Raw genomic sequence first — 15,673 nt, forward strand, 5'->3', positions numbered from 1 at the left:
CCTTGGATATTTATTTATTTAAAGTAATTATTATCCTTCATTCAAAATATTTTCCCACAGTAGTGTACAAGATTTAAAACAATTAAAAACCTTGTAAAATATAAGCAATATAATCAGAGTCATAATAACAGCAATAAAAACATTTCAGGTCGTTATATCACAGCTAAGAGCCTAAAAACAAAGGGTGATGATATTGATACCATATTAATCCATTTTAATTGCTATAATAAAAGTGGTGATGGGCTTCATCTGTGAGGGATTTCATCTGATTTACTTGCATGCCACTTTTCCAACAGCAAAGTTGAGCTCAAAGTGCTTCATAGCAATAATATGTACAACATGTCAGTAAATACATCAATGTCAAAAATATAATAACAGAGCAATCCGAATCAGAATAATCTGGTCCCAGGGAAAATCAGAGTCATGGGACCATTGCCTTACCTAAACCTTTTCTGGCAGAGTTGGGGGCATTTCTCTCTCTCTCTCTCTCTCTCTCTCTCTCTCTCTCTCTCTCTCTCTCCCAATTAAATAATGCTAAAAATAGTTAAATCAGCAACCCAAGAACTGTATGAATGGTCTAAATGCAAAAAAACCCCCCACAGTGTCAATACATTTAAGCATAGAGGAGCACATGTAAAAGATTGTTGTTGTTTAGTCGTTTAGTCATGTCCGACTCTTAGTGACCCCATGGACCAGAACACGCCAGGCACTCCTGTCTTCCACTGCCTCCCGCAGTTTGGTCAAACTCATGCTGGTAGCTTCGAGAACACTGTCCAACCATCTCGTCCTCTGTTGTTCCCTTCTCCTTGTGCCCTCCATCTTTCCCAACATCATGGTCTTTTCCAGGGAGTCTTCTCTTCCCATGAGGTGGCCAAAGTATTGGAGCCTCAGCTTCACGATGTGTCCTTCCAGTGAGCACTCAGGGCTGATTTCCTTAAGAATGGATAGGTTTGTTCTCTTCTTGCAGTCCATGGGACTCTCAAGAGTCTCCTCCAGTACCATAATTCAAAAGATTAGCTCAACCTAAATAGGGTATTTCAAGAACAAAATTTCTTTCCAAGACCCATTCTCTCTTCTTCTGGCCAAATGTAATTCAAAAAAAAAAGGGGGGGAAATCCAGATTGCTGTCATCTATTCTGGTGTCTTCTTTTTAGCAAGGATGTCTAAGCTGTGCCCCTTCCCCCAGATGTTGTTGGACTACAACTCCCATCATTCCTGAACATTGGCCAAATTTAGCTGGGGCTTATGGAAGTTGTAATCCAATAACATCTGGGGCAGGGAGCACAGGTGAGTCAGCCCTGGTTTATAGTTTCAGTATGCAGGTGGTGGGACTGTGGAGTTGATCAGCTGGTTTCATCCATTCCTGGATGGAACACAGTCCCTCGCAGAGAGCACAGCAATGCAAACCTTGGCAGCAACTTCATTGCTAAACAGCATCAAGCCCCCCACACAAACACACACACAGGGATAAACATCACTGTAATAATCCACGTTGTCCAAGGAGAACAGATCTGATTCAACAAAGTAAATAACACAAAATGTCTTGGACTATTGATCAACGCTGTTGAGCCAACCCTTTAAAAATGTATGATCTGCTGCCTGCAGAAAATCCCCAATGCAGTGAAAGAGGAAAAACAGGCATTTCCACTGAAATATGTGCTAAGGGGGAACATATGCATCGCCTCCCTAGTGGGAAGGTGTGGGCGAGCTCCGGCTGCAGAAATATGCAGCTTCGCTATGCAAGCTCCTGCTTGGCACATGACAGTGAAAATGTAAAAGTAGGAAGCATGAGTCACTCTTCCTCTTGGAATATTAAACTGCAATCTGTGCCTTCCAAGTAAACAGGTGAGCCTAGTCTCCCAAGGATGTATAGGTTACGATGCAACATGGATTTTATTTGGCCCTTTAAACTGGAATCTTAGGTGTTAATTCAATGTGAGTCAAGCATTTCAGCTTTCTTAGTGGTGGCAAAACATTTGGTGCAGAGCTTGAACGGGGAAAAAATGAATAATAGCTCTGAGACCCTGTCTTATTTATTTCTAGAAACTGCAACTTCAGGGAAAGGAAACGTGCCTACTTTGTCAAAAGAGAGTCTATCCAATGGAATGCCTAGTTGCCGACAAGCAGACCTTTCATAAATCATGTTTCCGGTGTCACCATTGTGGCAGTAAATTAAGGTAAGATGAAGTGAACAATTAACACGTTGACATACAAATACTGTCATAGCCGGCATCTGTTCTCATATGAGTGATATCCAAGAGAGTGGGTCAAAAGTCAACAGACCGGGAATTCCTGCCGAACTCTAGCACCAAAATGGTCGTTTGGCAGGTCACTTAAGCTCTTTCTCTTTGGACATTTCCATCTAAGGGCGGGGGGGATATTGGTTCTCCATATTTTAGAACTTGTCAGAGCTGGATGCAAAGTGTGATGTAAGTCTTGTAGGTAGAATCAGAGCGACAAGAATGATTGGGTGGATCTGTTCCCTGGAAATTATTTTCCATTTGCTATGTTTGCAAAATAATATTGCACATGGACACTAAATATGCTGTGTTTCCCAAGGAACTCATAATATTTATTCAGTTGAAAAATTCATTACTTGCCCTTCAACAAAAGGCCTCAGGACAGCTTACAGTAATACAATCATGCAATTAAAAAACAAAGAAAAGAAATATATCAGTTTATGTATGATTATTAAAAAAAAAATGTAAAATGATTCCAAGAAAAAGCAGCAAAGTATAGAGCAACCAAAAGAGAAGAGGTGTACTGCACTGCTCTCCTTGCCACGTTGCCCATTCCCATTTGGCTCCCAAGAATAGTAGTGATGTGACTGGACAGCCTCACCACACTTGCATTGCTGTGCTGTATTTCAGTACGCTGCAGTTAATCAATACTTGTGTAATGAATCTGAAACACACCTTGGTATATCTGAAAAGTGTTCAAAGAGAAAGTACAAATGGGTTGTGGTTCCTCTTTCCACACTTCGGAGGTCACGTGTGAAATGTCCGGCTCACATACCACGCAGGGAGATGTGTGGCTATCAGATGCAAGGTCTGATGTTCCTTGGTGTGGCGATCACACAGGGTCCCCGGACGTTTAACATTCTATTGATCCCTGTGCCCCCACTGTGCTCGCTTCCCCGCTGCCACCAGCCTGTTACTCTCGGGTAAAACACTGACTCCAGACAGTTGTTGAAAGTGAACCAAAAAAACAAGTTTATTTTACAAACATTAACAATTTTATGGTTTCTCAGATAATATTCCTGTCAGTATCTCAACTTTAGTTTCTTTACCAGCCTGTACCTTCCTAATACCTTCTGAGGGATTATCTCAACTGTTTGACTGACTCCTCTTAACAAATTCTCTCACTCTCTCACACCAGACTAGCCCAACCCACAGATTTATCTTCTCTGTCTCTTCTAATATGTTTTTCTAAAGTGGGTGTCTTCAGCCTTTGGAGACCCATGACCTACTTTTAACCCAAACAAAGAACCATAGAATTGTGGTGTTGGACCCTGAGGATCATCTAGTCCAACCCCCTGCAATGTAGGAATACGTAGCTGCCCCATGCAGGGATCAAACTTGCAACCTTGGCATTGTCAGCACCACCCTCTTACCCACTGAGCTATCCAGGCATGCATGTGAGGACTCATTTCTTCTTCTTGTGGCCATATATTTGCATGGTGGTGGTGCTCCTGTTGCAACCTCCTTTGGATCAGGCCACAACCCAATAGTGAGTTGAAGACTGATCTGTCAAAAGAATAGGCACCTTCAACCTACTCTTATTCCACACTGCCTCACAAAGAACAATTTCTATCTAGTGCTGCACACTGCTATGGTTTGTGCCACTTCTTGCACAGGAAGATAGCAGATGGCCCTGAAAAACCAATTTCCACATTTAAAACAAAGTTATAAAACCAAGATTGAAAGTGAATGTTATATCACTTGCTAGTAGACATAATCTGTTAGAATACATCGAATCTATAATCTCTGAGAATACATTAAATAAAATGCATTTATTATTTCTTTTCTAAAATGATATGAGTTAGGGCCATATTTATAGAAACTGTTATTTATAGGTACTTAAAATGTCAACTGAAATTGGATATTCTTGGAGCATTTGTGATAGATAGATGCCATAAAACACTTTCTCTTTGATTTGGCAGCTTGGGAAATTACGCTTCTCTCCATGGAAAAATATACTGTAAACCCCATTTTAAGCAACTTTTCAAATCCAAAGGAAATTATGATGAAGGTTTTGGACACAAGCAACATAAAGAATTATGGATTCCCAAAGATCAAAAAGGTCCCACTGGCTGTGTTCGTGCTCAAGAAGTTCATCCATCCATCTCAAAGACAGATAAACCAACGGATCAAATTTCAAATCCTGGAAGGCGGCGAGGGCATCGTGAAACTTTGGGTGAGAATTTAAAACAAAACACAGAGTGGGGAAAATTAAACGTCACATGGCCTCCTTCTATGGAAACACCCAAAAAATCATTTTCTATTGAGGAGGAGGTTAAAGTGAGTAAACCAAAATGGCCGCCAGAAATTTCTGAACAAGAGGTCGTAAGGACCTGTCTAAATCCATGTGTGGGTGACCGAAACCAGCATCAACTGGCAAATGGCGATGACTATATTTGGGAAACCAAGGAGAAAAAGAGATGTGAAACTGTTGACTCCCAATCAAATAGCCAGCCCTTTCCTCCTCCTGCATCTCAGGGAGTGGAAGCCACAAATACCAGTATGACAAGGACATGCGAAGTAGGCAAAAAGGGGGGAAATGAAACTAGGCAAGGGAAAACAAGTGAAGCTGAAGAATCAGAAAAGGAGAAGGAAAGTGGAAAGAATGTGAAAGAATGTGGTAACATGGCTATGAAGGGTACTGAAAAGGAGATGGATGGAAGAAATAGCAAGGCTGATGTTGCGGAAGTTATACCAGTTACTAACACAGATGAGGACATCCTATTGCCGAATAATAAGGATATCACTTACAACAGCAGCAATAACAACAACAACAACAACAACAACAACAGTTGTATATCCGCTTTTCCGCATCTGAACATTGGGAGACAGGAAGTATCTCTTGGTGATATGCACTCTCTGTTAGGAGAATTGAGCCACACAAAGAGCGCTCCCTATGAGTATGCATTTGAAAGGCCAGAGAGAGACACAGGAAATTCAGAACAGCTCAGTAGAACTGACCCTGACATGGGCTACTCCGCTGAGGCTTTAAATCTCGTTGAAGAAAGCATCAAAAGGAAAGTTACCACTACCTCAGATAGTCTTATTCGACATAATAATAAAATTGCCAGTTGTCAAAAACCACGCGCTAGCAGCGCCGTCATTTTAAAGGAGGTCGCTAATGCAGCATATCCTTTGGATAGTGAGTTACTAGGCACCAGGGAAGCAGTCAGACATGCTAAAAAGTTAAATACTATTTCATCCAGTAACGCAGACACTTTTTTTTTACCCCGCAATGACAGCATTGGTCTGTTGGGCTCTTTTGGCGCAACCAAAGATGTTTCCAGACCGCATTCAAAAGACGATATGAATGGTCGTATTAATATCTGTCAAGCAAAGGAAATTATGCAGAAAGATACAAGCGTAGATGCACTGGACTCAAGCTGTAGAGCTGTTCTGTCTTCTCAAGAAGATTATGTCAAGATGAGGAAGCCAGCTGATGGAGATCAATTTAAAGGAAATGCACAGTATGATGATAATGAGTAAACGCAGTCCAATTGACCGAGCATAATTTGTTAACTGTGGTTAAACGTTTATATATCCATTATTTATGAAATATATCTTTCACATCCGGCTACCTGCCATAACTTTTTGTAAACACTTAAACCACGAGGTCGCACCAGAAAACATTTATTTGTACTCTATTTCACCAATGATTTAGACTTAATTTGCTGGAGGTGTACTGGAATTCATGTATAGCTGAGAAATATCTGTCATGTCTGTTCAGTCAAAGATAATCTGTATTTTTAAAAAATGTTTATTAAGGGCTACTTCATACATGCAAGCGCATCTCCTGTTTACCCAATGCTTGATAGCTCTGGCTAAAGGTGTGAACTGAAATGTATCTAGTTTGAGGTGACATTGTGTGTATGAAAATTCTCACTGTGGTTTTAGCTCTTATGCTGGGTCCCTTCACACATGCTGTAGATCATTGTGTTAGTGTTGCATTCAAGAGATGAGCGTGCATGTGTGACTCCATCCCTGGAAAAACAGGCTACAATATTATTCTCTTCTACTGCACTTTTTCAAATATATGCTTTATCTGTTGTAATAAACTTGGAGATGATGCACCTGGTGTGCTCTAAGAGGAAGACAAAGGTTTCTAAAGATATTTTTTCACCTACTGTTATTACTGTAAGTAAATGAGCTGTTGTTTCATGATATGGTATGTACATTTGCTTTCTTAACTATAGGAGTAGCATTGTTTCTTTTTCATATTTTTTAAGGAAAGAAATATTGAATCAGAGTCCTTGGTTGAAATAGATCATCATAATGCACCATAATCCATTTATCCAGCATTTGCACATTATACATATCATTTTTGTCGTTGAGGTATGATGTGCCTTCACATTTTTGAATCCAGAGTATACATTATGTTGCCTGAAAACCAAAAATAAGGTGCATGATCCAACCAAAGTTAAGCAGTATGCAGCAAGATCCCTTGCATATTTTCTTAAAAGTAAGTACTACTAAGTTCAATATGGCTTACCTGCATAGATTTGCACACTAAAAGTCCCATTTAGCTCAATGAGAAAACAGTAAGCTAAGTTTCTCCCATAGGACTTCAGCTTGCTTGAGTTGGGCTGATGTGCATTCAGAGAACTTCTACAGAAATAGTGAGCTGGTGAGCCAATGTTAATTCACTGAAATATTCCAACGTGACTGGAAACGAAACCAGGCTCTGATTCAGTTTTAGAAACATGTAGCACTTTTGATGACTGACTTTTATGTACTGAATAGCAGTGATTTTTCTAGGTTAACAGTAGTCGAGCTTGCATGAAAGCACTTCACTGAGCAGTTGACAATGCCTAATAATAAAAAAGCACTTTACAAAATGCAGCTTTTGAGTTTATTTTTAAGCCCAACACTTTTGAAAAAGTTTGGTAATAGCAAATTACTATAATGGTTTTAGCATAAGAGAATTACTTTGTGGTGAACATAAAAAATAAATTAAATAAAGTCAGCAGCACTGAAAACCAAACTGAAGCCTAACGTTCATAATTATTCCTCTCTGGGAACACTGGCTCATAAAACTAAAGTAATATACATGATGAGAACAGAAGAAAGATGCTGCTGGGTGAGGCCAAAGGACCATCTAATTTGAGGTGGCCAACCAGATGCCTGTGAGAAGCCCACAAGTGGGACACATGAGCAAAAGCATTCCTATGCACATAAACACTTTTTCAGTGACGGCATGAGCATCACAACAAGAGCCAGTGGTAGACCATGAATTTGTCAATTGTCCTGTTAATGCAGTTTGGGGAGTTGGGATTTCAACCCCACCATGCAGCCCAGCATCCAGATGGGAATGCAAGTTGCCCCTTCCCTGGTCATCAGATTGTAGTAGTAGTAGTAGTAGTAGTAGTAATAATAATAATAATAAATTTATTTATACCCTGCCCATTCCAGAGTGGGTGGCTCCCCAAAGAATATTAAAAACACATTGAAACAGCAAACATTTAAAACTTCCCTAAACAGGGCTGCCTTCAGATGTCTTCTAAAAGTCTGGTAGTTGTTTTTCTCTTTGACATCTGGTGGGAGGGCATTCCACAGGGCGGGTGCCACTACCGAGAAGGCCCTCTGCCTGGTTCTCTGTAACCTCACTTCTCGCAGTGAGGGAACCTCCAGAAAGCCCTCAGAGCTGGACCTCAGTGTCTGGGCTGAACGATGGTGGTGGAGATGCTCCTTCATGTTTATTGGGCCGAGGCCATTTAGGGCTTTAAAGGTCAGCACCAACACTTTGAATTGTGCTCAGAAATATACTGGGAGCCAATGTAGGTCTTTCAGAATTGGTGTTAGGTGGTCTCAGTGGCCACTCCCAATCACCATTCTAGCTGCCGCATTCTGGATTAGTTGTAGTTTCCGGGATTGATTATTTGATGAGCAGGGAGGGGGCAATTTCCACCCTTCTCTGCTGATCTGCATAGATCAGCTGAGGAGGAGGAGAGCTCAGGATCTGTGTATGTATTTTGTACGTGTGTGACAGAATGTGGTGTGGCCCCCACTGCCATGTAGCTCCTGGAGTGCTGGCCAAGGCTGGGTGTGGCAAAAAACAGCGAGCTATCAATTCTGCTCTGTGTAAAGCACTCAGCTTAAGTGATGCTTCAAAAAAGGGAGGGTGGGACTTGGGAGAACAGACTGAGATGCACTTCGTGTGGAGAAACCCACTTCTCACACTGTGAGCAAGAAGCCCAGCCTCACTCCACCGAAGAAATTAATGTTACAGGGCTGTACTATATAAAAAATTGTGGGTACCGGTAGTTGTTTCTTTTTTAAGATGCACATTCCCTCCACTTGAGAGCACTTTGCCTTGAACTGTTCCTATTATACAACTCATCGAACATTTACTCAGAGATTTGCCATCATCATAACCATCTCACATGGCCTTTTGGATGCTGATCATTTTTATTTGTTTCCGAGAAAAAGGTTGCATCCTTCACCCTTGCCTCCGATGAAACAAATGTGGTATTATGACCTGCATCTAAGTGATTGGCAGGGAGTGTGACTTTGCAAGCATAAATTCCATTGCACAAATGATTACCAGCCCAAAGTGCTCCCTGAAAAGATTTTCTATATATATATATATATATATATATATATATATATATATATATATATATATTTGCTTTCGTAGATTTTCACGGGTACAGGAATGCAGGTTTTGGTGTCCTCGGGTGTCTTCCCGTGTAAAAGTTGGGGTGTCTAGGCGACGTTTCGACGAGGTCTCACTCGTCATCTTCAGGCTGGTGCTTTCGGCTTCTTGTTACTGGAACAGAGCAGGATCTCAGTGTTTGAGTTCCTATAAATACTGTTGAGGGGGTGTGGTGTATAGCCTCCAATGTTCTGGGCAGAGAGGAAGTTCCCAGGCTAGTGTGCCTTTTCTTCTTTTGTTCCTTAATTACTTGAGGGATATCTTGAGTGATTTCTTGAGTGATATCCTGAGTACCACTTAGGTGGGTCATTGGGTGTGGATTAGTTGCTAAAGTCTTTGTGTCTTGACCTCTTGAACTTTGTGAAGAGTTTTTCTGAGAAGATGGCTGTACTGCACTTAGTTGTGCTCTGGCTTGGCTTCGTGTATAGGGGCGAGCTGTGGTTTTGTGGCCTGTGTCAGCCAGATCTGTGTAGGGATTGCAGGGGGGTGCAGCATCCGGAGGTGCCACCATGGTTTGGCTACTGGATGGTGTCTGTAATTTATCTGTGGAGAGGGTCTGGGTTTGGGTCTGGTGTGGTTGATTGGTGATGGCGTTCTGTGTGCCTCTGGATCTGGTGTCAGTTTTTGTGGGGAGGGCTAATTTCCAGATGTCTGGCAAGCGGGATGTGTCGTCACGCTTGTTCATGTTGTGAGGGTGTTTCTCTATCTCGATGGCTTCCATGATTATTCTCCTGTGGTGATGTTCCATGTTAAAGAGCAATTTGGAATCTGCAAAATTAATTTCGTGTCCTGTTTCTTTCATGTGTTGGAAAAGAGAGGAAGTTTTTTCTTCTTTTTTGACGGCATTCTTGTGTTCTGCGATACGTGCATTTATTCGTCTGTTTGTTTGTCCAATGTACGTGGCTGGGCAGACTTTGCAGGGTATTTCATAGACCCCTTGGTTTTCCAACTGGATTTTATCCTTGGGGTTTCTGAGGATATTGGCTATTTTTTTGGTTGGTGCAAAAGGCTGTTTTGATATTGTGTTTATGGAGGATTTTGCTAATTTTATCTGTAGTGCCCTTGATATAAGGAAGGAGGGCCATGCCAACAACCAACTTCCCTTCCTTGACGTCCTAATCTACAAAAAACCTGATGGCTCCCTAGGACACACTATCTACCGGGAAAAAAACACACACCAACCGCTACTTACATGCACAATCACACCACCACCCTGCACAAATAAACTCCGTAGCCAAGACTCTCATCTCCAGAACTAAACGCCTGGCTGACAAAGACCACTTGACAACTGAGTTACAGAATCTCTCAAATGTGTTAATTGCCAATGGATACCAGCAAAACAGGGTTACGAAGCTAATCCAAAAAGAAACACCCCCCAAAAACCAAGACACAGAAGAAAACAATGGCATGGCCCTCCTTCCTTATATCAAGGGCACTACAGATAAAATTAGCAAAATCCTCCATAAACACAATATCAAAACAGCCTTTTGCACCAACCAAAAAATAGCCAATATCCTCAGAAACCCCAAGGATAAAATCCAGTTGGAAAACCAAGGGGTCTATGAAATACCCTGCAAAGTCTGCCCAGCCACGTACATTGGACAAACAAACAGACGAATAAATGCACGTATCGCAGAACACAAGAATGCCGTCAAAAAAGAAGAAAAAACTTCCTCTCTTTTCCAACACATGAAAGAAACAGGACACGAAATTAATTTTGCAGATTCCAAATTGCTCTTTAACATGGAACATCACCACAAGAGAATAATCATGGAAGCCATCGAGATAGAGAAACACCCTCACAACATGAACAAGCGTGACGACACATCCCGCTTGCCAGACATCTGGAAATTAGCCCTCCCCACAAAAACTGACACCAGATCCAGAGGCACACAGAACGCCATCACCAATCAACCACACCAGACCCAAACCCAGACCCTCTCCACAGATAAATTACAGACACCATCCAGTAGCCAAACCATGGTGGCACCTCCGGATGCTGCACCCCCCTGCAATCCCTACACAGATCTGGCTGACACAGGCCACAAAACCACAGCTCGCCCCTATACACGAAGCCAAGCCAGAGCACAACTAAGTGCAGTACAGCCATCTTCTCAGAAAAACTCTTCACAAAGTTCAAGAGGTCAAGACACAAAGACTTTAGCAACTAATCCACACCCAATGACCCACCTAAGTGGTACTCAGGATATCACTCAAGAAATCACTCAAGATATCCCTCAAGTAATTAAGGAACAAAAGAAGAAAAGGCACACTAGCCTGGGAACTTCCTCTCTGCCCAGAACATTGGAGGCTATACACCACACCCCCTCAACAGTATTTATAGGAACTCAAACACTGAGATCCTGCTCTGTTCCAGTAACAAGAAGCCGAAAGCACCAGCCTGAAGATGACGAGTGAGACCTCGTCGAAACGTCGCCTAGACACCCCAACTTTTACACGGGAAGACACCCGAGGACACCAAAACCTGCATATATATATATATATATATATTCATTGCACAATAGTCTAAAACTTTAAGCAGTACTCTAAATCTTCCCTGAAGGAGATAAAAATGAGGCAGCTCATCCATACCAGAAATGAGACACATGGATCACTTGCCCAAATCCCCATCAATTTCAGTGAAGAAGGCTGAGTGAAAGAAAGAGAATGCGAAAGTAAAGCCAAACCAGTCCGTGCAGCGCAGCTGTTAGCATAATAATAAAAAAGTTAAAGTCAAAGAGATCAGGGAAGTGGTATTCTTGAAAGTATTTCTCATCAGGCTAATAGAAAATGACTGTAGCAACTCTCCACTGCAAAACTTAGGGGGAAATGGTGTTGGGGTTGGATGTGATTGTGCTCTTTGTAATATCAATAGTATGCTGAAATCAAATCTAAGAAGCTTTGGAAGAACTGCGCTGTGGGAGCCCTGGAGCTGTCAGGACAAACAGGCAAATTAGCAACGTGGAAGCATCTTTTAGCAGAGGTGAGTTTGCACCATTACCCACTTTCCTGAAAGAGGCTGACAGGAATTTCCTAAGGAAGAAGGGGCAAGGTCACCTGGGCCATGGTGGCCAATCATGGGGGAGCAGACCTGGCCAATTTAGGGCTGCTCTGACCTCTCCTCGTTCTCTTTCTGCTCTGCAGCAAAGGTGAAAGGTAGGAGGTAGACAATGAACATTCTTCCTGTGTGGCTTGGATTCCACCTTCCTGTCCTCTTGCACAAGCTGCAGAGAATGGATTGCACAGAGTTGTGGTGGGAAATGAGCTGCTACCAGCAATGGCAAGCCTGGCTTGACTTCTCTCTCGTCTCCCAGTATCATGTAATTGAGCTTACCTGACAGGAACCAGCCTTGACTGATGGAGCATAATAATTGAAATGTGGTGATGGTCAATGGCTTAGGCTGCAATCCCAAACCTACTCCACCCTGGTGGAATTTTCCAGAGGGATGGAACCACCGCCACCTTCACAGTTCATCTGCACCTTGAGATCTATGGCTATAGGGCAGTATGCAAAATTTAATAAATAATAATAATAAGGTGGGAGGGGCAAGCAGATTGCTGCACAGCAATAGGGCCTTGCCAAGGATCCAAGGGGACCTATCTGGGGGGTTTCCGCTGGTAGGGATCCAATGCACTTCCAATCACGAGGCAAGGTGAAGCAAAGGTCTCAGGCAGTAGGATCCAAAGAAGCAAGAAGATCCAAAGGGGCAGTAGGTCCTGCCTCCAAGGAAGGCATCAGCTGTGCTGTCCTTGGAGGCCAACCCTACCACCTCTTCATCCGCCCTCCCCTGCCTCTACAGCAACCTTTCAATCAAAAGAGAATACTGCTGGTCTTGTTCCATCTCTAGGGAGGAAATGGCTGGGACCACTTTCTGGGGTATCCTGGGCTCTGATTCAAAGCCAGCCCCTTTCTCCCCTGCAGTGGTCTTTGATCCCCAAAACTGGGTATGGTTAATTTGATTACCTCCCTGGTTCCTGATAGAGATCTTTATTCCCACCTTGTTTCAGGTGCTGATCTTTACTCAGCCCATCTTCCCTGGTTGTGGTGGAAGGGCACCATTTGTGCTTTGCCTCCGGTGCCAAAGTACCTCAAGCCAGCCCTGCTTCCATCCACTTGTTTGGTGGGCAGCAGGTGGAGCTGCACCTCAGTAGAGCGATACCAGAGTCAATCCACAGGTAGCAGTGGGTGGGAGGCCAATGGAGGCTGGTGGAGTTGGACAGAGGGGCACTTCTGTGAATCCAACCCCTCCCTCAGCCTGGCGCAAAGCGGGTTTGGGTTGCTCTGCCAAATGCCTTTAAAAGAGAAAGGAGGATCAATGGTGTGTCACAGATTCATGGGCCTGTCTGTGATGGGTGGCTATAAGAAATGTCTATATCCAGAGCCTATTGATCACTGAATACAATCGGCATGGGCAGAGATGGGGTATAAACCGAAATGTTGCCTTCAGACTACACATGGGTTTTCTGCAAGCATCTGGTGGAAATAAAGATGGTGGCCTCAACCTACAGTGACCTTTGGTCTGATCCAACAGAGAGAGAGTTCTTCTAATGTTCTTAAAAAGCTTTTTAAAAATTGAATTCCTTTGTCAACCTAGGAAGGCACAGGAGCCCCTTGGGAAGGTTCACTAGCTTTATTGAATTTGAAATTCCTTGGCTGCACCTCAGGCCCTGCCACAAAATTCACTTTGAATTTTGCTTTATGTGAAATATCACTGGTGACTCTACTTGCACATTTTCTTCAGACTATCTGCCAAAAGAGGGGAGGGGTGTGGAGGCTGCCATGAGGGTTTTTGAAACTGGACTTTCAGCTCAAACCTGGTTCTTTTATATACATAAACCTATAGAATTGCTACCTCTGAAATCAGGGGCTGCCAAAAATCCAGTCAGCTCTGCTGAGACTGAGCAGGAGGGGAAAGGCCATTTTGTGGCCTCGCTACGGAACTGTGACTAAAAGCTACATTAAACCTTTCAACATTTGCTCTGACTCATAAGACAGTGCCTCTCTTAAGTAGAAAAGTTAATCTGGTGGAAGAGAGATAAAAATCTAAAACTCTTTTGTAAAAATGCCATCCTGGGACAGTTTCATTTTCAGTTTTGTCAGATCCATATTTAACTCAGAATGACTCTTTGCTGCAGACGCTAGAGACTGCAATAAAGAAGCAAAACAGCCCACAAAACAGAAAGGGGCTACTTTTCACTGGTGGTCATTCCAAGGGTAAAACGCCTCTTCCCTGGAGTTGTCATTGTTGTTTGCTAAATATGTTGGCTTGGATGTGGTCCACAACACATCATTGTATAAAAGGCAACACTCGTGTTTTGTCATTAGTGCCATCTTGTCACTATAGCAAGAGAACTGGGAGCCCAGGTGATTTGCAGGTGGGATTTGTGGGGAAGGAGAGGGGGGGAGAGAGGGAGGAGAAAGGGGGGGATATCACACCACCTACTATGCCCTTCTCCCAACCTTGTGTTGGTTTGACAATTCATTAGTTGTCATCTGAAAAGAATCATGCAAATTCCTCTTAAGTGTCAGTTTGTGTCATCATTTATGACAGAGGGGAAGTGACCATGGGATGGGCCATAGAACCACATGGAGGCACTTCAACAAATACAGATTCAACACGGGAAAAATGACAGGTGACCTTTTTCTTCTTCTCACAACTGTGAGTACAAACTGAGGATGCAGACTTGCATCTGGTCCAGCTGATTCCTTAGTTGGGGCTACTTTTAGTTGGTGAAAATATGAAGCATACCTTCTTGGGACACACACACACACACACACACACACACACTTACAAGATTTTTAAAAAATAAAATATGTTAGCAATGAAATGTCACTCACTGGTACACCATCTTCAGTTACATTGTGTCGCAACTTTGTTTATTTTTGAGATTATTATAGTTCAAATAATTATAGTTAAGGATTCAATTCTAGCATGAAGGATGATGACTAAAATCACTTGTGCAATATGTGGCATGTAAGTTCTTACATGCTTATTGGTGTTTTAGGCGTTTTTATTTCTAACAGACTCTCATTCTTACAATGAAAGCCTTTAGTTTAGTGTCATGGACTGGCAGGACAATGGAGAAGAGGAAGAGGATCCCAGTGAGGGGTGTAGCTGGGACTGGGACACACCGGGGCAAGCTGAGGAGGGGCAAGGAGAGGTTGGTGTAGAAAGTACTCATGGAGTGTCAGAGGATGACAAGGGGATGGGGGTCAGTGCACAGGAACCAGAGCAGCAAGACCCATCACCAGAGCCACATGGATCCCAGCCTCCACGAACACAGAGGGCTCTGAGGCATAGGGAGCAGTGAGAGGGCTGCTCTAGGAGGCAGAGGCAGGCAAGGGCCCACAGCCCAGCTCACTAGCAAGCCAGGTGGGGCTCACTAGTGTGTGATTCCTCAGCTGGAGTAGACTTGGAACAGGTGAGGGTCACTTGCCTTGCCAAGCCCAGGTGCTGCAATCAGCATGCAAACTATAAAACAGCAGCAGAGCTGAGGTGCTGTGTCTGCTCAAGTGCCGGTGTTGATGGACCCCAGCTTGGATGAGGTAGAATCTTTGGCCTTTGGACCCTGAACTGGGCACTTGCCACCAGGTAGGCCAAGGGTTCAGGACATTTACTGAACCATTTTCTTCTCAACAGTTGAGGAACTGCTTTAAGAGGCAAGAATCAAACATTATTTAATCACTTTGCAGCCCTAGCACAGCACTCATCGCCCTGCAATGTAGGGTGCCATCTGGCACAGGACTGCCTCTCCTCTTCTGCATAGAAAGGCCACAGCT

The 15,673-nt window shown here is 43.1% G+C and overlaps 1 protein-coding gene across 1 annotated transcript in view; it reads left to right on the forward strand.

Moving 5' to 3' along the window:
- The window catches only part of XIRP2 (xin actin binding repeat containing 2), a 77,255-nt gene extending 72,954 nt beyond the window's left edge, over positions 1-4,301 (forward strand). Inside the window, exons 8-9 of the mRNA XM_081923127.1 lie at positions 2,044-2,177; positions 4,163-4,301. Coding sequence (XP_081779253.1) covers positions 2,044-2,138 — 95 coding nt within the window. The 3' untranslated portion in view covers positions 2,139-2,177; positions 4,163-4,301. The remainder of the gene's footprint in view (positions 1-2,043; positions 2,178-4,162) is intronic.
- The last annotated feature ends 11,372 nt before the right edge of the window (positions 4,302-15,673 follow it).

This window comes from Podarcis melisellensis (assembly GCF_964234715.1).
Source record: "Podarcis melisellensis genome assembly, chromosome: 1".
In the NCBI taxonomy this organism is placed as follows: domain Eukaryota; kingdom Metazoa; phylum Chordata; class Lepidosauria; order Squamata; family Lacertidae; genus Podarcis; species Podarcis melisellensis.